Genomic DNA, 24,254 nt, shown 5'->3' with positions numbered 1-24,254 from the left:
CGGACTCGGAGTGTCCCTCCTTTCGAGAACTCTACGAGTTTATGACCCAACGGATTCGAGGCTTAACCGAGGTATCGGGAAACGCCGAGACTACAGGCTCGAGCGCCTCAAACACGGGAAAGGGCTCCGGAAATCGGTCTGGAAAGGCCCGCGCATCCGTACACAACGCGAGTGCTTCGAATCCGTCGGAAAGTCAATGCCCTCACTGCGCTGGGGATCACTCACTCTCAAAGTGCGAATTATTTGAAAGGCTTTCGATCGATCAAAGAGCTTAATTCGTCAAACGTAACCGATTCTGTTTCCTTTGTTTGCGGCCCGGTCATGTAACGCCGCGCTGTAAAAGCCAATCTCGTTGCGAGAAATGTCAGCGATCGCATAGCACGCTGCTTCACCGGGCGCCGGCCCCGGCCGATTCCGCGAAATCCGCTGTCCCGCCGCGCCGTCGAGCGTCTCGACACGGAAAACCGAACTCACTATCAAACTTGATGCTAGAAATTGAGGTAGCTGTAATATATCATTCGAGCACAATGTATATGTCGATCAGCACTATTTATTTGTATACATATGCGTTCAACTGTATAGTGCTTACTGGGTTGCGTTATTTCGGAACACACGAATAGGTTTTTGTTACGTCTGCACCAGATTTTGTGGTGCACAGTGCTAGAGTTCTCGATACCATAACCTACAACATAACCTACAACGCTACTACGCTAGTGAGCTTGCACCAGAAAAAGTGGTGCACATTTAAGAAATGAAGATGCGCTTGAGGTATCGAAAAGTATAATGCATGCGCATAAAAGACGACAGTGATCACCACGCTATCTTACGGTGCATAACCATTAACATTTACCCAGTAATCTATGCATCATCTTTCATTGCAAATTGGGTTTTCCGTGGACGGGCTCCGCCTCGGTCCTGAACACGATGCCGAGCCTCAGCGGTTCCCCGACGGTGCTACTCGCGACGGCACGAGTGTGCGTCCGCACCGCGGAAAATCGCGTTACTCATTTGCGCGCGCTGTTGGATCAAGGCTCCAATTATAGCTTTCTCTCCGAATCACTGTGTCAAATCCTTCGTACAAAGCGTCACCGAGCGAACATAAAAATTAATGGTTTTGGCGATAAGTGCAGCGGATACGCGAAATCGTACGTGTCTCTGACTCTCGAGCCGTGCCACGGACAAGGGCCAAGGCTTCCGCTGACCGGTTACGTATTCGATAAATTAACGTCATATACCGGATCGCGTACGCGTCCGTTGGACTCGTGGTCACTTTTGCGAGAGTTAGATTTAGCCGATCCGGACCCGTCCGACCCTTCCCCGATCCACCTGTTAATCGGCGCGGATCTCTATGGCTCGATTCTCCGGAACGATCTCCGACAGGGACCGCTCGGAACTCCGACCGCGCAACGTACAATTTTCGGCTGGATCGTCTCCGGTCCGACGGGCGCGCGGAGTGCATATGAGTCCGTGCCTGTCTTGAACTGCATCGCGACCGACGATACCAACCGATTACTTGAGCGATTCTGGGAAATCGAGGAAATTCGTGCGCGCCCTTCTCTCTCGGAAGCAGACGAAAGGTACGAGAGTCACTTTCGCGAGACTCATTCGCGCGACTCCGAAGGTCGGTACGTCGTTTGGCTTCCGTTCAAGGACGGACCCCCGATTGATATCGGCGATTCTTTCAAAAGCGCGTCTCTCTTATACCGGAAGCTCGAAAATCGACTTCGCACTAAACCGGATCTCGCCAAAGAATACCATGCATTCTTACGAGAATACGAGGCTCTCGGACATATGGAGCTCGTGCGCGACGCGTCACAGGCGCCCAGTCAGCGCGTATATTTGCCGCATCACCCGGTTGTGCGGGAGTCCAGCTCCACCACGAAAATACGTGTCGTCTTTAACGCCTCGCATAAACCTTCCAACGGAACTACACTAAATGACCACTTATTCGTCGGTCCCAAACTCCAGCGGAAACTTCGGGACGTTTTAACCCGCTGGCGCCGTTTTTGGTTCGTTTATTGCGCGGACGTCGAGAAAATGTTTCGGCAAATTCGGGTGAAGCGGTCGGACTGCAACTACCAATTCATTCTCTAGAGACCGCACGAGCATGCTCCCATTCAATCCTACCGACTGCTTACGGTTACGTACGGCGGCGCGTGTGCACCCTTTCTGGCGATGCGTTGTCTCGATCAATTGTGCGAGGACGAAGGAATCTCCTTCCCGGAGGCGGTAGCGATCCTAGAGGAGTCACGTTATGTCGACGAAACGTTTTTCGGAGCGGATCGTATGAGCCGTTTGCGTGCGATGCGTGATCAACTCAACGGTCTTATGGCGCGCGGCGGTTTCTACTTGCGTAAGTGGGCCGCCAATTCTGCGGAGCTACTCTCCGACATTTCTTCCGATGCGAACGAGAAAGCGCTTGATCGTCCGTTCGACGAGGGTGATGAATTGAAGGTCCTCGGAATTACGTGGCAGCCTCACAGCGATACCTTCCGCTACAAGGTCACGGCGACGGGCTCATCCGCGCGAACGAAACGAGTCGTTCTGTCCCATATCGCGAGACTGTACGACCCGCTCGGTTTGGTGACTCCGGTAATTATAGTCGCAAAGATCTTTATGCAGGAATTATGGATTAAAAGATTCGAATGGGACGCGGAACTCCCCGACGACTTGCTGCAGCGGTGAAGCGCGTATCGCGACGGTCTCACGCGGCTGGAGCAAGTACGCGTTCCCCGATGGCTCGCCATGTCCGAAGGAGTTGACGCTGAACTCCACGGTTTTGCCGACGCGTCGAGTCGAGCGTACGCCGCGGTGATATATCTGCGAGTTATCCGACCGACCGGCGAAATTCAAATCACTTTACTCGCGGCGAAATCAAAGGTCGCGCCGGTGAAAACGGTCAGTATACCGCGCCTAGAGATGAATGCGGTCGTGTTGTTAGCTCGGTTGTTCGAATGGGCGCTACAAACACTCACCTTGCCGGGCGTCCCGACCTTCGGGTGGACGGACGCTACCGTAGTCCTCGCGTGGCTCCGGGAGCATCCGTCCCAGTGTACCCCGTACGTCGCGAATCGAGTCGCGGACATACAGACTCGCGTGCCCTCCGTTCGATGGAACCACGTGCCGTCTTAACACAATCCCGCGGATTGCGCGTCGCGAGGTCTGACCGCTCACGATCTATTAGAACATTCATTATGGTGGTCCGGACCACCCTGGCTCCTACTTCCTTCGACCGCGTGGCCGAACGATCCTACCGAGAGCACCTCGGCGGAGACGAAAAAGAGATTTCCATCGAATCAAAATCCAGCGCTGCTTGCCACGCTTTCACGGAAGACGAATGGGTTCTCCCGTCTCGATACTCAAGCTGGACCCGGCTAATTCGCGTCACCGCGTATCTTCGTCGCTTCGGCGCGAACTTAAAACGGCGTCTTGCCCGGGAACCGATCAGTTTATCGTCTTTGAGCGCCGACGAGCTACGCGAGGCGCGGCGGTATTGGCTGAGAACCGTACAATTGATCCATTATCCGGACAAGATCAGGAATCTATCCGCGGGCTCTCCGATTAAACGATCGAGTCCGCTGAGAGCTCTCAATCCGTTTCTGGACGAACACGCACTAATTCGTGTTGGCGGGCGGCTCGCGAATTCCGCTTTGCCTTACGACGAAAGACATCCCATAATTCTGCCTCGACATCGCGTCAGCGCTCTTTTCGTCGATCGCTCCCACAAAAGCACGCTGCACGGCTGCACTCAATTAACCCTGCGTACGTTACGCCAACAATATTGGCTCGTCTCCGCGAGAGCCGCCGTCAAAGCTCACATTCGAAGCTGCGTGACGTGTATTCGTGAGCGAGCCACTACTCCTTCCCAGGTGATGGGGAACTTGCCGGAAGCACGCGTCACCGTATCCGCGCCGTTTTCACACACAGGTGTCGATTACGCGGGCCCGATCTCGATCACCCCCATCGCAGGTCGCGGACAACGGGTACGAAAATATTATATTGCCGTGTTCGTATGCATGGCCACGAAAGCCGTTCATTTGGAGTACGCTGACGATTACTCCACCGCCGGCTTCCTCGCGGCCTTTAAACGCTTTGTAAGTCGCCGGGGGCTCCCTTCTCACATGTATAGTAACAACGGGACGAATTTTCTCGGCGCCGACCGCGAACTGAGTCACGCCGTACGATCCTTATTGCGGGATGCCGAACTTCACGACTATTTCGCGAACGATAACATACAATGGCATTTTAATCCGCCGGCTGCCCCTCACTTTGGAGGATTGTGGGAGGCGGCCGTAAAAGCCTTCAAGCATCACTTTCGTCGAGTAGCGAAGAATCATACGCTCTCACAAGCAGAGCTCAGTACGTTGATATGCCAAATAGAGGCATGTCTCAATTCGCGACCGATCGCTGCGCTATCGGACGACCCACAGGACTTCGCAGCGCTCACTCCGGGACATTTCTTAATCGGCCGCCCTCTCCGTTCCGTGCCCGAGACTTCCTGTCTCGAGATTAGAGAAAACCGACTTTCTCGCTGGCAGCTCGTCCAAAAGCTGCACGAGCAAATGTGGAAGTCCTGGTCGTCCGATTACCTGCACGCGTTGCAGCAGCGACACAAATGGCAAAGAGCTACAGCGCCGTTTAAAGTAAACGAACTCGTTCTCGTTCGCAACAACTGCCTTCCACCGTCGAAGTGGGACTTAGCGTGAATCGAGGCAGTACATCCCGGCGCGGACGGGTAGGTGCGAGTCGTTACGGTGCGCACAGCGAAAACGACTTTAAAACGACCGATCTCTCAAATCTGCCGCCTATCTATCTCTCCGAATTCCCGCGACAATCCGACGGCCGCGGCTGAGCCGCTCGACGAGCCCTCCGAAGCATGTAAATAAATGTATATATAGCTAATGTAAATATCGTATCTGTAAACAATGTAACGTTGCATAAAAAAAAAACCTTTCCATATAGCGAGCTGTTTCGCGCCGTACCAAGAAAATCGTTCCCCCGGTTGCGACCGTGTGCGACGTCCAAGTATGTGATACGTGAAAAGTTATTATTGTACGACGTAAGGACTGAAGCGTTCAATCGCGCCTGAAGGGACGCGAGACGGGCGGAATGTTCACGATTCTTGATAGCGCGAGGCAGGGAGATCGTCGCTGGTTTTGAACGCCGCAGAGCATTCTCGAACGTCCTCCTTTGTTACTTGACTTTGCCCATACATGAGCATTTAGCTGATTCACATTAGTTATTGGTTGAAAGGTTGTTTGGCTTTAAGACGCTCTGCGGACGTTCGACATAAACACTTCGCACTCTCCCTTTCTCGACTCCTTCCGACCCGACCGACGAACTCGCGGACAGTGTCGAGACAGTCTGAGTTGAGCGATAGTCGACAACGATAATAAAAGACATAGCCGAAATTTAAGTTTCTTTTGCCTAACCCACTTCGATCCAGCAATACACTCACGTTCGCGAGACGATCGAGGTCTCGTGAACAAATACACAATCGAATTAAAAAGATATCGTAATTATAATTTTGCAAAACTTGTTATATTTTACTTTCTCTATATCAGTACTTACAGCTTACAGCTATATCAATATTTGCAGGTAGAGACGTAGACTGTAAAGAGCCTCTAAGAAAAAGAAGCGTCAACAGGTTAGGTCACGTGAATGCGACTCAGATTTACGCCAGTCAATCAAAATTTGCTTATAGGAGCTATATTATCTTAGCCAATCAGAGGACTGAGAGGACGTTGTCACGTGACTTGTTGGCGGCGTTAACGCCTCTCTCTCTCGTAGTTCTAGTGTATTGATAATATACCGGCTACCGGTCATAGTTCGATGTCAAGAATCGATTATGTGAATTTTAACATCGAACAATCAATTAATCTAACCTGAACACATCGAATAATCAATCAATCGAAATAAAAGACATCGACCAAAAAATCGATTAATTGTATAAAAAACCATCATACACCGATTAATCGTGGCAACATCGCCCATCTCTACTCTCTCCCCTTCAATTTCGGCTTCCGTGCGGGAGAGGACGCGTTTGATCGCGTCGATCGTGGATCTCCCGGCACGGAAGCCGAATTGGTCGTCCGATAGACCTTTGTCCTCCCTCCGGGACAGGTGCTGGACGAGGCGTTTGGCAATTATTCTCTCGAATATTTTGCCCACCTCGTCCAGCAGGCACACAGGCCGGTAGGCGGACGGGGAATCCGCAGGCTTTCCCGCCTTCGGCAGGAGCACTAAGCTGGCTTCCTTCCATTTCCCGGGAAACCGGCCAGCGCGCAGGCATGCGGTAAATAGCTTGCGCATCCTGCCGGCCAGTCCCCCCGCGGCCAAGGTCCAGGCTCTACCCGAAATTCCGTCAGGGCCAGGAGCTTTTCCCCTCCTGACCCTGCGGAGAGCCCTCGCGAGTTCCTCCTTACTGACCCCCATTTCGTCGTCCCACTCCAAGGCATTGTCTCCGGGAATGGGACTTCGCCTCCTCTGTCCTCCTCTGGCAGGGAAAAGTACCTGGCAGTGTATCAACTACCCTGCCGACGAATTGGGGGTCGAGTGTCTCCGTAAGGGGAGGCGCCCAAGGTCTTAATTTGTCTTGGACCAATTTATAGGAGCGCCCTCACGGATCCTCCTCCACACTCGTGAGCAGCTCTTTCCAAGCTTTTTCCTTGGCCGCGAATATGGCGCGGGAGAGGTCCTGGCGGGCGGCACGCCAGGTGTCCCCCGCCTCCTCCTCGTTGAGGGCACCGCGCCTTCCTGCGCGGGCCCTCTGCCATACCCTCTTTGCGTGGACGGAAGAGCGCCGGAGCCCGGCTATCTCTTCTGTTTACCAATAGGCGACGCGCCGAGGGGGAAGACGACGGAGGGTAGTTGATACACTGCCAGGTACTTTTCCCTGCCAGAGGAGGACAGAGGAGGCGAAGTCCCATTCCCGGAGACAATGCCTTGGGAGTGGGACGACGAAATGGGGGTCAGTGAGGACGAACTCGCGAGGGCTCTCCGCAGGGTCAGGAGGGGAAAAGCTCCTGGCCCTGACGGAATTTCGGGTAGAGCCTGGACCTTGGCCGCGGGGGGACTGGCCGGCAGGATGCGCAAGCTATTTACCGCATGCCTGCGCTGGCCGGTTCCCCGGGAAATGGAAGGAAGCCAGCTTAGTGCTTCTGCCGAAGGCGGGAAAGCCTGCGGATTCCCCGTCTACCGGCCTGTGTGCCTGCTGGACGAGGTGGGCAAAATATTCGAGAGAATAATTGCCAAACGCCTCGTCCAGCACCTGTCCCGGAGGGAGGACAAAGGTCTATCGGACGATTAATTCGGCTTCCGTGCCGGGAGATCCACGATCGACGCGATCAAACGCGTCCTCTCCCGCACGGAAGCCGAAATTGAAGGGGGGAGAGTAGAGATGGGCGATGTTGCCACGATTAATCGGTGTACGATGGTTTTTTATACAATTAATCGATTTTTTGGTCGATGTCTTTTATTTCGATTGATTGATTATTCGATGTGTTCAGGTTAGATTAATTGATTGTTCGATGTTAAGATTCACATAATCGATTCTTGACATCGAACTATGACCGGTAGCCGGTATATTATCAATACACTAGAACTACGAGAGAGAGAGAAAGAGAGAGGCGTTAACGCCGCCAACAAGTCACGTGACAACGCATTATGGGACGTTTCGCCTATTTTTTGGCCAAAATATCAAAGATTCGTTTTTATGAGATGAACGTCTGTATATTGGGGTTTTTGGGGTCGCTGATTTCAAATATGACATTAAAAATTAGAAATACAAAATGGCGGATCCAATATGGCGCCAAAAATATTAAAAATTGCTTGTTTTGCATAAAAATGAAACCTGGGGGGTTTCTAAGGGGTTTTCGAGGTCGCTGATTTTGAATATAACTTTAAAAATTATAAATATAAAATGGCGGATCTAATATGGCGCCGGAAAATATAAAAAATTGCTTGTTTTGCATAAGAATAAAACCTAGGGGCTTTCTAAGGGGTTTTCGAGGTCGCTGATTTTGAATATGACTTTAAAAATTATAAATACAAAATGGCGGATCTAATATGGCGCCCAAAAATATGAAAAACTGCTTCTTTGCATAAAAATGAAACCTAGGGGGTTTCTAAGGGGTTTTCGAGGTCGCTGATTTTGAATATAACTTTAAAAATTTTAAATATAAAATGGCGGATCCAATATGGCGCCGGAAAATATAAAAAATTGCTTGTTTTGCATAAAAATGAAACCTAGGGGGTTTCTAAGGAGTTTTCGAGGTCGCTGATTTTGAATATGACTGTAAAAATTATAAATACAAAATGGCGGATCCAATATGGCGCCCGACAAAATTATAAAATTGTCGGTCAAAACTTGAAATTGAAAATGACTGTTAAACTTATTTATTAATAACGACTTATTCAATATTTTTGTCTCCCATTTCTATATCAAGATCGTCTAAATGAAATACTATATTTTCAAGCTCGAAGTTGCACTCGTCTTCGTCTTCAGTTTCGCTAGTAACATCTAAAATATCATCATCTTTTAAATTAATGTCAATGTCTGTATCATTAATAACTAATAAATCTATAACCTTTGGTGGAAAATGTTTACGCTTTCTTGTATTAATTCTTTTTTGTAAGCTAATACTTGAAATTACAATATCGGAACTTGCTAAGGCACGTTTAAACATATCTGTCAAATTATCAACTCTACTTGTTTTTTGTGTGTATATTCATCCATTCTCCTCAGTGCTGCTCGTTCATCCTAAATTTCATCGGGTAAGGGTTTATTTACAGCACCGGGGCTCTTCCTTACCCTCCATTTAGGAATCATCACGAGTAGGCTGTAGCCCTTTACCGGAGATCTTAAAGATTAAGAATGGATGACATACCCACATGGCACGAAATACACATATTTACATCATAACGATTGCATTTCTTCTATATACTTTGCATTTCTTCTATATACTTTCTATATACATTTATTTTGATTTCAAATTAGAATTTAGCGAACTCAAAAACCCCTCGGACACCGCTTACGTTTCATAGATAGATAGATAGATGAAAAACAAGTAGAGTTGATAATTTGACAGATATGTTTAAACGTGCCTTAGCAAGTTCCAATATTGTAATTTCAAGTATTAACTTACAAAAAAGAATTAATACAAGAAAGCGTAAACATTTTCCACCAGAGGTTATAGATTTATTAGTTATTAATGATACAGACATTGACATTAATTTAAAAGATGATGATATTTTAGATGTTACTAGCGAAACTGAAGACGAAGACGAGTGCAACTTCGAGCTTGAAAATATAGTATTTCATTTAGACGATCTTGATATAGAAATGGAAGACAAAAATATTGAATAAGTCGTTATTAATTAATAAGTTTTAACAGTCATTTTCAATTTCAAGTTTTGATCGACAATTTTATAATTTTGTTGGGCGCCATATTGGATCCGCCATTTTGTATTTATAATTTTTAAAGTCATATTCAAAATCAGCGACCTTGAAAACCCCTTAGAAACCTTCTAGGTTTCATTTTTATGCAAAGAAGCAGTTTTTCATATTTTTGGGCGCCATATTAAATCCGCCATTTTGTATTTCTAATTTTTAATGTCATATTCAAAATCAGCAACCTCAAAAACCCTTATTTAACGTCCCTCTGTGATATCGCTTAGCATAATCACGAAATTGTTTAGAAAAAAATAGTCGATTGTCTTTACTTTAAAAAATTATATCTCCCGGAAGCGGTTCTAGGCGGTGATTTACGAAACGGTTTTAGGAAGAGTAGAGTCCCACCTAATATTCAAGCCAAAGATCGCCTTGTTATTGTTTGTTATTCGGAAGTTCTAGTCTTTTAAACATCAGAAACTGATCAAATCATTACTTTTTTCTAATTCAAGTTTAAAGTTTTCTCCTCCAGAATGGCCAAAGCTTAATTTATTCTTATTATTTTTAAGCATTAACTTATGCTAAAAAAGTATTTCAAGCAGTGTTTTGTACGTCTTCAACATTGTAGGAGAAAAAAAAGATCAAAGTAACAATAATCTTTCGTGATTTCAAGGTACATTTTTACACACTTTCGAACACAAAATGCGACAGAAGAAATACTTTGCGTGGAACAAATGATCTTAAATTTTTCCCCGTGTCTCACTAATGTTTATAGAAACTTTTCCAATCGTTAAACATTACGAACTTCGACTTTGATTTTTGCCATTTTTGGCCAGAAAATAGGCGAAACGTCCCATAGTGCAGTCCTCTGATTGGCTAAGATAATATAGCTCCTATAAGCAAATTTTGATTGTCCATTCTCTGAGGACTGTATGGCCTCTCGGAGCCTCTCTCCGTACCGCAGCTGGGGATCGTCTAGATAGACGTCCCAGCCGGCGAGAAGGGTCTCTTTGGCCTGCAGCCTCAGCGCGGTCCTCTGCCGCGGTATGATCTCCGCGGCTCCCTCCTCTTAGATCTGCCTGATACGCCGGTACGTTTCGGCGTGTGTCAAGGCGATCAGATGATTCGGGGGGATCCCAGCGAAGACCGTTGCTGCCGTGTGCGAGACGGTCTGGTAGGTGCGGGCGGCTCTACCCGCCATAAGGCGCTGTACAGCCGTCAACTGACTTCTGAGACGGTGGCCGTCCCTGGCCACCTCGTCCGCCCACACCGGAGCTCCGTATAACATAACGGAATGGACCGTCTGCACGTATAGGCGGCGCACATGCCCGCCTGCCCCTACTATGTTTGGCAACAGTCTGGCCAAACTGTTAGCCGCCATCCTTGCCTTTGGGGCAATGCGGGCGATGTGCTCGCCGAATGTATCCAGTATCTAGTGTGGCTGTTTTCCTTATTCACGTATTTCTAATATTATAAATTACGTATTTATTTACTTATTATGTTGGTTTCCTAATATATACGGAATTTAAATTGTTTTTTATATATTTTTTTTACATTTTTTACATTTTTTCCAGACTTATTCCGGAGACGTAGCAATAACGCACACCCAAGGCAAAGATATACTACAGTCAGAAAGTCCAGAGCCAGAGAATGCGGCAAATTAGCTATTATATAAAAAGCCAAGTGAATTGTATTGTAGAATCTAGAATTGTAGAATAGAGTTCATGAGAGCCGTTTACTGGCAATACTGGCGTTTAGCTGGCAACTAGACTAAAACTAGCATTACGACAATCACTGTTAGATCTCAATTTAAGCTTAAAATTTTTTTTTATTAAATAATAATCTATTAGCTAATCATCGATTTTTCCCCAATGCTTTTGCAAATTAATCGATTGTTATTTAATTCGCTTGCGGGATAATCGATTACGTATGATCGATTATTTAAAACTTCGATTATTTCATAATCAATCATTTTTATTAACATCGCCCATCAGAGTGAGTGTGGCAGCGTCCTCCACGTAAGAGCGGCGGAGCCGCTACGATCCACGGCCCAGCAGGGGTGGCCTGCTTGGACCCTGTAGGACTCCGCCGCTATTCCTAAACCACACCCGCGCTCCGCCAGGGTGTGGACAAACAGATCCTGAGCGGCGCGGGCGTGGTTCAAGAGGTTTGTTCGCGTCGCATGCCCCAATATGCACTTTCTCACTCCAATGCGCTCCAATACGTTCGCGTCACCTGAACCAAGATGGCGACTAGATGTTCGCGTCACGTTAGAGCATACTCCAAGGAGCAATTAGGAGCACACTCTATTTGCCTTACCTTCGAAGGTGGTGCAATTGGGCAATGTTATGCGCGCATGCGTGTGAAATGTGTAAACAGTAGCCATTGCTCAAGTCAGTCGGGTCTAGAGTCCAGAATATTTCAAATTAACAATCATGGAGACTTCTTTTAAATACTCAGGTAAGAATTTTATATGATGCTGATTACTTAAATACAATACTTTAGTTATATTTTTACTTAATTGACTAATGAAATAAATTCTAAAAGATAGATTAAATGATTTTATTCTAAGGTAATTTAAATTGCATGAATATTGTACTACATTAATATTGTTTTATTTTTTAGCTGTGAAACCTAAACTGGTGTCAATAAAGTTAATCAAGCCTCCCCAGACTTCTGTTGTAACTGCTACAACAGACTCGACACAGTTCCTAACCACAACTGCGCCTCTGGATTCTGTACTGAATAAAACAAATTCTTCTACAATTCAGCCTCAAACTATAATCCATGAGAGTCCTTCTGTTACGGTTCCTGTAACAAGCTCTATGCAGTACACACCTACAATTGTGTCTTCACTGGACTCTTTACTTTTGGATGCTTTACCAAATAAAGCAGGTTCTTCTAGAATTCAACCTCAGATTAAAATTCATGAGAGTCCTTCTGTTACGGTTCCTGCAACAAACTCTATGCAGCACACGCCTACAATTGTGTCTTCATTGGACTCTTTAATTATAGACTCAGATAATGAAAAGGAGAATACTTCTGGTGTCAATAATGATGGCTATTTTATTTGGGACCATAGAACCATAATGTTGTTTTTCACAGAGTATGAACAGTATGAAAAAAAATTCCAGAAAAGAAAATATCAAAGTAAAGAGGCCATGTTTCAAGCGATAGCAGAATCTTTCCAGGAAAGAGGTTATGTGAATGCTACTAAAAATCACATGAAAAATAAATTTAAATTGTTGAAGAAGAAATGGGATAAACATATTAAACGGACTATGGGAAAAAACAGTTCTGGGAAAGGCACTAAACCTCTTCCATATGAAGAGTAAGTTCTATCTTGTGTTTTCTGTATATAACTATAAATGTAATATTTTTGAATTAAACATTTATAATTAACAGTTCAGTCAGTTTGTTTTATATTTTTATTTTGTTATTCTCACAATATTCTGTTTTTATTAAGTATTTAGTATTATATTTAGTAGTTAATGAGTAAGTAATAGAATACATATGTATCTTTGCAGTGAAATAATAAAATTATTTGGAAAAAGTCACAGTGGAGTGCCACCTTTTGTAGCTGGCCGCAATGAAATGGTTTCTCAAGAAGACATTTTGCAAAGGGTGGTCAGTCAACATTTGTCTCACAATTGTCAGTGAGTAATCATCTCCTTAAGATGTTTTTTAATTCATTTCTAAATATATAATTTAAAATGTTTTCTATTAGGCCAGTTATATTAGACATCGAATCATCCAATTAATCTTCCCAGGTTGCAACCACTATAAATCGCTTTGATTTGAGGTGCTATAAGTGGGATTTATTTTGCTTCGCAAAATTAACGCGGAATAAAAAGTTATTAACAATATTATGAACAAAAAACACGATTTTTTTTATTTTTTCTCAAATATCTCGAAAACTAAGCAAGATAGGGTAACTAACTATACGTACCTTTTTGTAGAGCGTAAAATTATCTACAATAATGATCTGAACAACATTGATCGTCAAGTCAGTCGTTTAGCTTGCACGCGCCGTCAAACTCCGAGACTCGGATCCCAAAAACCCTCGATTTCATCGTTTTTTTTATGTTGCGCCGGTGATTTTTTTCCGTCATTTAAAATGGAATTAAAAATCCCCAAAAAATCACGCATCATTTGAGAACTATAAAGAATACTTTTCATGATGCAACCGATTTTTTAGACCCTTTTTCTTTAGTTTGTAGCTATGTAAGCAAAAAATTTTGATTTTTTGGATTAGTCTTAGTTTTTCGCTGTTTTCAGGCCTTAGAATTCATTTTAGACGAATTTTATCATATGCATCTTGTTATGGACAAAATTTGCAACAAAAAAGGATCCTTGTATTTTTTTCGTACGACGAACGTTGATTTTTTTATTGACGCGCAAAGTTATGCGTTATCAGACCTGAGCGCAATATTGGATAACTTCGCGCGTCAATAAAAAAATCAGCGTTCGTCGTACGAAAAAATACAAGGGTCCTTTTTTGTTGCAAATTTTGTCCACAACAAAATGCATACGATAAAATTCGTCTCAAATAAATTCTAAGGCCTGAAAACAGCGAAAAACTAAGACTATTCCAAAAAATCAAAATTTTTTGCTTACACAGCTACAAACTAAAGAAAAAGGGTCTAAAAAATCGGTTGCATCATGAAAAGTATTCTTTGTAGTTCTCAGATGATGTGTGATTTTTGGGGGATTTTTAATTCCATTTTAAATGACGAAAAAAAATCACCGGCGCAACATAAAAAAACGATGAAATCGAGGATTTTCGGGATCCGAGTCTCGGACTTTGACGGCGCGTGCAAGCTAAACGACTGACTTAACGATAAATGTTGTTCATATCATTATTGTAGATAATTTTACGCTCTACAAAAAAGTACGTATAGTTAGTTACCCTATCTTGCTTAGTTTTCGAGATATTTGAGAAAAAATGAAAAAAATCGTGTTTTTTGTTCATAATATTGTTAATAACTTTTTATTCCGCGTTAATTTTGCGAAGCAAAATAAATCCCACTTATAGCACCTCAAATCAAAGCGATTCATGGTGGTTGCAACCTGGGAAGATTAATTGGACGATTCGATGTCTAATATGACTGGCCTATATTACAGGAATGAAAATGAAGAACAATCTTCTATCGCACTAAACTCACCACCTTCGACACTATCTGCAGTTAACAGTGAATCTCTATCAGTAGCAGGTAGCAGCAGATCGTCCATAACGGATAGCAGTTGCTCATCTTTAATAAATACAAAAGCAAAAGTACGAGATGGCAAATTGGCGCTTACTCTACAATCAGTTAAGGAATCCATCTGTGCTGTGCTACAAAGAGAAAGTGATGCCAAACAAGAAATACGTACAAAATACCTGACGGAGCTAAAAAAATGTAATGAATTACAAATAGAACAATTACAATTGCAAAAAGAGCGAAATAGCATCTTACAAAGGCAACTTAAGATACTAGAGAGAATAGAAAGTAAAAAATACTCAACACAAGAATTATCAGACGAAGAAGATTAATAAGATATAATAAGACTGAAGGTTCATCAAATTATATACATGGGACATTCATAAAGTTCATTTCTTTGCCTACTTAAAGGTGAAAAAGTAGTGAAACTGTGCACATTTATTAACCTTTTCATATGAATTCTGCGAAGTTACACATTTTTCCTGACAAGATCTGTAAGGGTATAATAGTTGTAAAAATAGACACATTGCCTTTTAAAAAAATGTTAATAAAATATTATTAAAGATTTATAAAATTTATAAACAGTTTATTAAGTTTAATTTTAATTTTGTTGAAAGACAAATGTGTTGGTTTTTACAATAATTATATCTGACAGATCTTGCATCACTGGGAAAAATGTGTAACTTTACAGGATTCATAGGTAAATAAAGGCTAATAAATGTGCACACTTTCAATCGACTTCATTCTTTTCTTTATAAGCAAAGTTACAAACTTTATGAACGCTTCACATATATGTAGTTACTAGATTTTGAGCCCGCGCTTTGCGCGGGATCAAAATCTATTCCCCTCTCCCCAAACTCACTCATTAATTAAGAGCACCAATAGAACCCCATGAAACCCCCAATATTTAACCCCATAGTAACCATCCCCATAAAAATTAGTAATCTTTTGGTACCAGTTTCATCAAAATCATCAACAAAAAATTAGAAAAATTTTGATACCGGTTTCAAGAAAATCGATCCATTAATAAAAAATTAAACTTATCCTCCAAAAATTAAAAAAAATTTGGCACTGGTTTCTAGAAAATCGGTGAATTAATACTCATTATTTCTCGAAATTTGAATAATTTCCAAACCGCTTTCCAAAAAATCGGTAATAAAAAATTATCCATAAAAAAAATTATCCATAAAAAAATTCAGCTTGATATCTCAAAGTTTGCTGAAATTGGAGCAATCACGTACATTTTTTTTTAAACAGAAATCGGAAACCTCTTTACTATTAGCAATTTTTCTAATTCTATTACATTCTTTAGTTCTTTATACCCCTATCTATATATATAAGTATCTGACGTCTATGTCTGTCTGTCCGACCGCGAACTACTTGTTATTTCCCGAGAAATTGGAAAAATTTCGTAACCGGTTTCCAAAAAGATCGGTAACGAAAAATTATAAACTTTACCCGGGAAATTATAAACAATCCCCGGGACATTCTACCCCTACTTCATATACAATTCTTTGAGATTCGGTCAATTATTTCCTGAAAAATTGGAAAAATTTCGTAACCGGCTTCCAAAAAATCGGTAACAAAAAATGGTTCTGAATATTCCACGCTAGATTAAATTACACCATCCCCGAATCACTCAACGGGTGGACGCTTTTATTCGCGGCGACGAAAAGTATTTGCTTCTTCTTTTTCCCTCACCCCGCACTCTCCGAAAAAATCTACCCCTACTTCATATACAATTCTTTGAGATTCGGTCAATTATTCCCGGAAAAATATAAAAAGATCGGTAACAAAAAATTATATACTTTATAGCACTCCCCGGGAAATTTTACCCCTACTTCATATACAATTCTTTGAGATTCGGTCAATTATTTCCGGAAAAATTGGAAAAATTTCGGCACCGGTTTCCAAAAAGATCGGTAACAAAAAAATTGGTAACGAAAAATTATACACTTTATGGCAATCCCCAGGAAATTCTACCCCTACTTCATGTACAATTCTTTGAGATACGGTCAATTAATTCCCGAAAAATTGGAAAAATTTCTTATACCGGCTTCCAAAAAGATCGGTAACAAAAAAATCGGTAACGAAAAATTATATACTTTATAGCACTCCCCGGAAAATTCTACCCCTGTTTCATATGTAATTCTTTGAGATTCGGTCAATTATTTCCCGAAAAATTAGAAAAATTAGAAACGATATCGATATTTTAAAAAAATAATAAACATAATATTTAAATATTAATATTAGAACAAAATATTTAAACAAATTTATTTGGATACTCTTATTCAAATCGTCGTTGAAACAATTGTCTACATAATTCGTCTCTGAGATCGCGACCATGTCGATCATCACCTGGATCTTCATCTCTATCTGCTGCTGGGACATTATGTAACAATACTTGCGCATTTATATCAGCATGATTGTCGACTTCAGGTTCTTCCATGTGTTGCAGATCATCCAAGTCAGCCAAATTGTGAAGAACGCAGCAAGCGAAGATGAATTTGACGATGAATTGCATATTCCTCAGCTTGAGAAAATATAACTGTCTGAAACGTTGTTTCAGTATTCCAAATCCATGCTCAACTGAAATTCTGCACTGACTATGTATACGATTAAAATTTCTTTGGGCCTGCGTCAAATGTCCATTATCCCGATATGGAGTAATTAATTGGAGAAGGCATGGGTATGCAGCATCTCCAAGAAGTATGCTTCCATCTGAAATAAAAGCACGTATATTTAAGATTAACAGCTAATGCTAGGGCTGCGTTTTGATATTCACTCTGCCAGCGTTGAAAATGTATAGTTTACATAGTTACATGTTGGACTGAGTGAGTTATTACACGTGGTCAAGATAACGAACAGTTTATTATAATCAACGGTACATGTGTGTGTTCCCGAATTACAACGTGTGACCGCAGTCACGAGCGATCTCGACTCACAACGACTATTCCGTACTTTATGTTTGCGCTCCGGAGTCCGCGACGTGAGTGAGCTCCGCGCTTTGTCTCCTCACGATCGCGGAATCCTTCGATCATCATGCGAACACGCATCGGTCGCGTGCCGCTTCAGTGTACAGTTTCGCATATACACAACCTACTGAAATTATATATTTCTAACACCTTCCCTTAATTTCAACAAGTTGTGTGAACATATGTAGCAAAGTTACGCGCGAGTACATTTCATAATTATTTCAATACATTATATCGCGCAGCAAAGTATTACGTTAATCATCCTTTAATCGCATTTTAACTTCATGTTTAATTCATTCAAGTTTAACACCATCTAACTATAATTCTAACGTTATTTATCTTTTAGTTCTATCCTATTATCATTTAGTTACTTAAGTTTCGATGTCTATCCTAGCTCTAATTTCAACGTTATCTGTCGTTTAGTTTTATCTTATTATTATCTAATCAACTAAGGCTTTCTTAAAACTAACAAATTTATTTTTCCCTAATGGTTTAGTAAGCATGTCTGCTATTTGTTTATTGCTCTGACAATATTCTACACTGATTATTTTCTCTTTTACTTTTTCATGTATAAAGTGATATCTCACATCTATGTGTTTCGACCTTCTATTTATTACTCCGTTTTTTACGAGTTTTATCGCGCTTTGATTATCTATTTTTAAATTCGCTTTTACTGTTTTTTTTTAACAATTCTTCGATCAAGATTTTTAGATATAATACTTCCTTGCAGCATTCGGCAGCCGCAATGTATTCTGCCTCCGTACTGGACGTCGCCACTATAGACTGCTTTCTAGAGCACCAGCTGACAGGACCTCCGCAATAAAATATAATGTATCCCGTCGTACTTTTTCGTGTATCCGGATCCCCAGCATAGTCCGAGTCGCAGTATGCAATTATTTCATTCCCATTGGTCTCGCAAGTAAAACTTATACCATGATTTCGTGTGCCGTTCAGATACCTAAACATACGTTTTAAATCTATTAAGTTTTGATTTCTGGGATTGCTAACGTACCTGCTCCCGAATCCCACTGCCTGTGCCAAGTCTGGACGCGTTTTACTCGACAGGTACAGCAAGCTGCCTATCGCCTCTCTATACGGATAGTTGATTTTTGCCGGTTCTCGAACTGATTCTTCCCCTTTGGCCAGCGGCGTGCTTACTGACTTCGATTTGTCCATTTTGTATTTCTTCAGGACCTTCGTGGAGTAGTTTTCTTGCGTCAGCTTCAATTTTCCTGATGAGTGTCTGATCTCCATCCCTAAGAACGACTTCGGATTCCTGTCCACCGTCATCTCGAACTCCGCTCTCAATTCTTCGATCAGCTGATTTATCTTTTGAAGATTCTTCCCAAGCAATATTCCGTCGTCCACATAGAAGCTCAAGATCAGCGTTCTGTCTAGCGTTACGTATATGCATTGTTCTGTCACCAACGGTTCAAGCTTCTTATTCTTAAGGAACTCAGAGAGTCTTCGGTTCCACTCCCGAGGAGCTTGTTTCAATCCATACAGTGATTTCAGCAGTTTACATATTCTGTCTCCACAGTTGAATCCTTCCGGAGGAAGCATGAATATGTTTTCATCCAGTTCTCCGTACAGGAATGCCGTCTTCACGTCAAATGTAAACATGTGATATTCTTTGTTCACTGCCAATGCAAATAGAACTCTCAGAGAGCTACTGTTTACCACAGGGCTAAACGTTTCTGAGTAATCAATACCACTCCTCTGCTCACACCCTTTTACAACTAATCTTGCTTTGCTTTTTCCGTTGTCTTTTATTTTAAAAATCCATCGGCTACTCAGCAATTTTGCTCCATCTGCTTCCGATCTATCGACCAGACCTTATTTTTCTTCAGTGATTCTTTTTCCTCTTAAATAGCCTTTTTCCATTCTTCTTTGTCGGGTCCTGTAACTGCTTCCTGGTACGTCAGGTATACGCACTCACCATATCTTTCCGGTTTCTTCTTCTTTCTGGCTGATCTGCGTAATCGTTCCTCTTCGTTTTCCTCCTCCCTTTCTTCTTCTGTACTCGAGTCCACAACACAGACTTCATCTTCATCTTCTTTAATCTCCATTTCTTCGGTGCTATCGCTGTTTACGTCTTCTTCTGTTTGTTCCAATTTTAGATTGGCTAAGTCCTTTTTTCCTTTTTCATCTTTTTTTGTTGTATCTTCAAATCTTACATCTCTTGAGATTATTATTTTTCTTCTTTCGGCGTCCCACAGTCTATAGCCATTCGGAGCATAGCCGACAAAAACGAATTTTTTGCTTCGATCTTCTAACTTTTTAAGAGGACCTAGTACTTTGGAATACGCTACGCATCCAAACAGTTTCAAGTTGTTAAGATCAGGTCTTTTCCCGTTCCACTCTTCATACGGCGTCACCGCCAGCGTTTTCGTCGGGCTCCTGTTTAACAGGTACGTGGCTGTGTAAGCTGCTTCGCCCCACATTTCTTTCTTCAATGTGGATTCTCCTAACAAAGCTCTGATTTTCTCCAGCAATGTACGATTCAGTCGTTCAGCCTTCCCGTTCAGCTGAGGCGTATACGGAACAGTACGATCCATGTCTATTCCCTTCCTTTTGCACCATCCTTGTAAGTTTTCGTTCACATATTCGCGCCCGTTATCACATCTCAATCTTGCTATCTTCAAATTCCACTTGTTTTCAACCTGCTCCGCGTACTCTTTTATTATCTTCGGAACTTCGTGTTTATTTTTCAGCAGATAGATCATCCTGAAGTGTGTATAGTCATCCAGCAATGTCAGTATGTATTTCTTATTGTCCCACGTAGGCGTTTCCACGGGACCGCACAAGTCTGTATGTATCAGTTTCAACGGTCGTTTGGCTCTTGTTCTGTGTCCTTCAAACGGCAGTCTGGTCTGTTTTGCTTTTAGACACGTTCCACACAGCTTTTCAATGTTTTTCAGTTCCTTTATGGAAAGATTCATGCCTTCCGAAATGTTCACGAGGCTTTTCATTCCATCAACACTGAGATGACCAAGTTTGCGATGCCATTTTTCCGTTATATTAATTTCGCGAGCAACATGCGTTTCTTCCTTCACACTCGAAAGTTTTACTTCATAAAGTCCGTTTTCCTTTTTTTCGCCTCGCAGGATATTTACTTTGTCCTTCTCCACGACAACTTTATCTTCGGTAAAAATTACTTTTCCTCCATTTTTGGTGATTGCGCTTACCGAAAGTAAATTTGTACTCAAATCGAGAATGTACATCACGTCCTTCAAAGTAAAGATCTCCAGGTCCACTGTACCGATTCATTCCGACGTCATCGTCTCGTTCGCCTTGGCTACTCCAATCGTTGATTTTACTTTCTGAAGGTCTGTTATGAATTTCTTGTCGTTCACCATATGGGACGTCGTACCCGAGTCCATAATCCACCTCACGTCGCACCGGTTGTGCGCCAAAAACGACACTTTTTTAGCTTCAGCGTCCGTTTTCCTTTTTTCCTTTTCGCGAAAATAACAGTCCTTTTCTTGATGGTTATTCTTCTTGCAGATTTTGCACTGCACTCGCTCCTTTGAGTCATCATTTTTCGGACACGCTCTCGCGAAATGACCCGTTTTATTACATTTAAAGCAACGTCTATCGCTATTGTTACTTTCTTTGACCGATCTTTTGCAGAATCTCGCCAGGTGACCCGTCGCGCCGCACTTGAAGCATTTTCGTTCGGAAGTCTTAAATGCTACGGCATTTTCACTCTCCTGCTTTTCCACATTCTTCGCTTCTTCCGAAAGCAACCTCGCCGTTAAGTTTTTCATTGTCTGCTCAGATCGCGGTGTTGATTCCCACGCGGTAGCGAACGACCTGTACGTATCCGGCAAGGTGACAAGTATTTTAGACACCAGCATGGGTTCCGTTACTTCTGCGCCTAACGCTTTCAGCCTGCACGCGATATTTTCTATCTTGCTCACATACGAAGCCACATCTGAACTTTTGTCCATAGTACAGCTGAAGAATTCCTGCATGAGTCCATATCTTTGATGTTCACAGTCGCGTTCGTAAATCGAGCACAATTTGTTCCACATCTCATATGCGGTTTTACAGTTTAGCACGTGCATCAAAGGCTTCTTACCGAGAGACATCGCTATTACTTTCTGCGCGTTCGCATCCTTTTTCTTCCAGGCATCATCTTCAGTCGCCGGAGGAGCTCGAGCGACCGTGCTGTAGGAATCACTCGCTTTAAGTAGGATTGTTACTCCGAATTTCCACAGTTGGAAATTCTCCACACCGTTTAGTTTTTCAATTTGGTTTATTTCATCCGTCAAAGTCTTTGCCATTTTTGGATTTTACGTTTTTCAGTTTTTAGTTTTTAGATTCACGAGACTCGCACACACGTTTCACTTACTGTTGCACCTTGAACCACTATCCTGGGCCCATAACCTGTTGGACTGAGTGAGTTCTTACACGTGGTCAAGATAACGAACAGTTTATTATAATCAACGGTACATGTGTGTGTTCCCGAATTACAACGTGTGACCGCAGTCACGAGCGATCTCGACTCACAACGACTATTCCGTACTTTATGTTTGCGCTCCGGAGTCCGCGACGTGAGTGAGCTCCGCGCTTTGTCTCCTCACGATCGCGGAATCCTTCGATCATCATGCGAATACGCATCGGTCGCGTGCCGCTTTAGTGTACAGTTTCGCATATACACAACCTATTGAAATTATATATTTCTAACAACATGTACTACAAATTTATAATACTGGCAGTGAATATCTTCTCCGGACACTTTCAAATACAAAAATTATAGATAATTACCAATCCATATCTACAAGATATCTACGATTTTAACTGAATTGAATAAGAAATACAAAGATAGTTGGTTTATATACAAAAATACAGTAAATTATGAATGTGATAAGTTTATACTTTCATAAAATATTGACAAATCTTCAGCCAAACTGGAATTTGCAAATACTCTTGCATCGTGCACTGAACCAGGGTAGCCAATGAATACATCTAAGAACTTCTTCTGTTCATTAACGGTCCCTTGCATGTGTACGGAAAAATAATGCTTTCTATTGATGTAAGCCACTGAGTCTTCAGAAGGTTTGTCAACACGGATATGTGAGCCGTCAATACATCCTACAACAGAAAAGAAATACACTAAATGAATTAATGTAATTGGATTACACATACTGAATTACAAAACTGTGAGCTTAAATTAAATATAATATCATCGAAGAGAATCACATTATTACCAATTACTCCAGGAAAACCTTTACTTTCGAGATAGTATCTTTGCGTTCTTTGCTTCTCTACTTCAGTAGGATACCGAATAACTTCATTCCTCATATCATACAAAAATTGTGTGACCCTACGTAACACAGATTCAAGGGTACTAAGAGAGAGATCGAATCTGTCAGCAACATCTCTGAAACTAGCACTTTGATGGCCAGCAAACCACAAAAAAGTGAGAATATGTTTCTCAGCCGAAACTACTTTGAATCCTCCATGTCCTATAAAATATTGATCAAACTTTATTCAAAATAAAGTTAAAATTTTTTAGTATACACATATCTAATTTGAAAAAATCAATACTTATCTCCTAAATTTCTAAAATATGGCTAATGGCTAAATTTCTCTACCATACTTATAAAAAGCGTTTTCTTCAAACGAAAATGTATAACAAACTCTCTATCCGTATACATAGGCACTATATTTTCAATGTAATTAGTTATGCATGTTCTATGTATTCTTTGGACGAAACCTTCTGCAATTTCAACAATTGCGTTAATGGCAATATCTGCAAATATCAATCATAAAATCCAATAAAAGTGCACAAACTACTTAAAAAAAGATGAATTTAAAATTACAAGATCTTTACAGATTACGTCAAAGTTAGAAACGCCACATCTTTATCATCAATACTCACTTTCTATTTCATCGTCGTTCCCATTGTCTTTTAACAAATCACCAATTCCTGCCAAAGGTACAAGATTTTCAGCCAAAAAGTCATCATTAATATTATTTATTATTATCATACGAAAACCGCCAAAAAAATCTAGACGATCCATTATTTACCAATTTGGAATAACCAGTCAATGATGTGCGATTGGAAGAAGGGAAGGGAGTGCTCAAGTCCGTTCGTGTCACTGAGCGTTGGTGCACATAAACCCATCTGACCCAACCGCCATCTTATCTGTGATCCAAGTGCTCTCTGGTGTACATTGGAGCATGCGACGCGAACAAACCTAAGTTTGCCTGCAGGACCCGTAGGGACATTTTACTCCGTCCCAACAGGGTCCTCCACCCTAGTCCTCGCCGGTTCTGCTGTCGGAGCCTCCACCTCCATCGGCTCGTCTAGCCTCTGGATCTCTGTCGAGAAGTCCACCCGTCCCTCTGACTCCTCCCTGGCCTTGTCTATCTCCATAGCTTCAGTTATGGGTATCGCGGCCTTATTGCGCGTGATCTTGTCGCCATCGACTTTGTAGCCAGCGACCTTTTCCGTCTTGACAACCTTGGGCTTGGGTTTTGTGCCCGGGGTCGACACCGACGCCTTAGACTTCTTACCCGGAGCCGACTTCGTCGTTCCGTCTTTAGCAGCACCGTTCTTCGTGCCGGTTGTCGCTGCCTAGATTGTCTTCCCTCCGCTTTTTGGAGGGGTCGCTCCTCCCTTGCCTTTCTTTCCACCGGGGCACGGTTTACTGCCCACCCGGTGGTTGCTCGGCA

The 24,254-nt window shown here is 42.4% G+C and overlaps 6 protein-coding genes and 1 pseudogene across 6 annotated transcripts; 5 read left to right on the top strand and 2 right to left on the bottom strand.

Moving 5' to 3' along the window:
• The first annotated feature begins 924 nt into the window (after nt 1–924).
• LOC139782275 (uncharacterized) lies at nt 925–2,094 on the top strand. Its single transcript, XM_071721243.1, has one exon. It carries the CDS (start codon nt 925–927, stop codon nt 2,092–2,094), a length of 1,170 nt encoding a protein of 389 aa, XP_071577344.1.
• Nucleotides 2,095–2,175: 81 nt separating this feature from the next.
• LOC139782274 (uncharacterized) lies at nt 2,176–2,685 on the top strand. The gene has a single exon (XM_071721242.1). It carries the CDS (start codon nt 2,176–2,178, stop codon nt 2,683–2,685), a length of 510 nt encoding a protein of 169 aa, XP_071577343.1.
• A 60-nt stretch (nt 2,686–2,745) lies between these two features.
• Nucleotides 2,746–3,132, top strand: LOC139782272 (uncharacterized). Its single transcript, XM_071721241.1, has one exon. The coding sequence runs from the start codon at nt 2,746–2,748 to the stop codon at nt 3,130–3,132; it is 387 nt and encodes a 128-aa protein (XP_071577342.1).
• Nucleotides 3,133–3,872: 740 nt separating this feature from the next.
• LOC139782271 (uncharacterized) lies at nt 3,873–4,706 on the top strand. The gene has a single exon (XM_071721240.1). The coding sequence runs from the start codon at nt 3,873–3,875 to the stop codon at nt 4,704–4,706; it is 834 nt and encodes a 277-aa protein (XP_071577341.1).
• A 5,754-nt stretch (nt 4,707–10,460) lies between these two features.
• On the bottom strand, nt 10,461–10,772 carry LOC139782270 (uncharacterized). The gene has a single exon (XM_071721238.1). It carries the CDS (start codon nt 10,770–10,772, stop codon nt 10,461–10,463), a length of 312 nt encoding a protein of 103 aa, XP_071577339.1.
• Nucleotides 10,773–11,826: 1,054 nt separating this feature from the next.
• Nucleotides 11,827–14,924, top strand: LOC139782269 (uncharacterized). Its single transcript, XM_071721237.1, has 5 exons — nt 11,827–11,851; nt 12,017–12,127; nt 12,269–12,722; nt 12,919–13,047; nt 14,516–14,924. Exons 1-5 carry the CDS (start codon nt 11,827–11,829, stop codon nt 14,922–14,924), a joined length of 1,128 nt encoding a protein of 375 aa, XP_071577338.1.
• A 1,955-nt stretch (nt 14,925–16,879) lies between these two features.
• LOC139782268 (putative nuclease HARBI1) lies at nt 16,880–23,599 on the bottom strand (annotated as a pseudogene).
• Nucleotides 23,600–24,254: the final 655 nt, after the last annotated feature.

The sequence above is a fragment of the Temnothorax nylanderi genome, unplaced genomic scaffold (assembly GCF_030848795.1).
Source record: "Temnothorax nylanderi isolate EJ_2023f unplaced genomic scaffold, tnyl_v1.0 TNYL_tig0400_pilon, whole genome shotgun sequence".
Classification (NCBI taxonomy): Eukaryota; Metazoa; Arthropoda; class Insecta; order Hymenoptera; family Formicidae; genus Temnothorax; species Temnothorax nylanderi.
This window is presented reverse-complemented; position numbering and strand designations above follow the sequence as displayed.

Bases quoted from the DNA above. Each gene is read 5' to 3' on its own strand.
- LOC139782269 (XM_071721237.1), top strand. From the start codon at position 11,827: ATGGAGACTTCTTTTAAATACTCAG. The intron at 11,852-12,016 runs GTAAGAATTTTA...TTTATTTTTTAG, and splicing joins GACTTCTTTTAAATACTCAG to CTGTGAAACCTAAACTGGTG. The intron at 12,128-12,268 runs CTGTACTGAATA...TACTTTTGGATG, and splicing joins CACAACTGCGCCTCTGGATT to CTTTACCAAATAAAGCAGGT.
- LOC139782274 (XM_071721242.1), top strand. From the start codon at position 2,176: ATGCGTTGTCTCGATCAATTGTGCGAGGACGAAGGAATCTCCTTCCCG.
- LOC139782275 (XM_071721243.1), top strand. From the start codon at position 925: ATGCCGAGCCTCAGCGGTTCCCCGACGGTGCTACTCGCGACGGCACGA.
- LOC139782271 (XM_071721240.1), top strand. From the start codon at position 3,873: ATGGGGAACTTGCCGGAAGCACGCGTCACCGTATCCGCGCCGTTTTCA.
- LOC139782270 (XM_071721238.1), bottom strand. From the start codon at position 10,772: ATGGCGGCTAACAGTTTGGCCAGACTGTTGCCAAACATAGTAGGGGCA.
- LOC139782272 (XM_071721241.1), top strand. From the start codon at position 2,746: ATGTCCGAAGGAGTTGACGCTGAACTCCACGGTTTTGCCGACGCGTCG.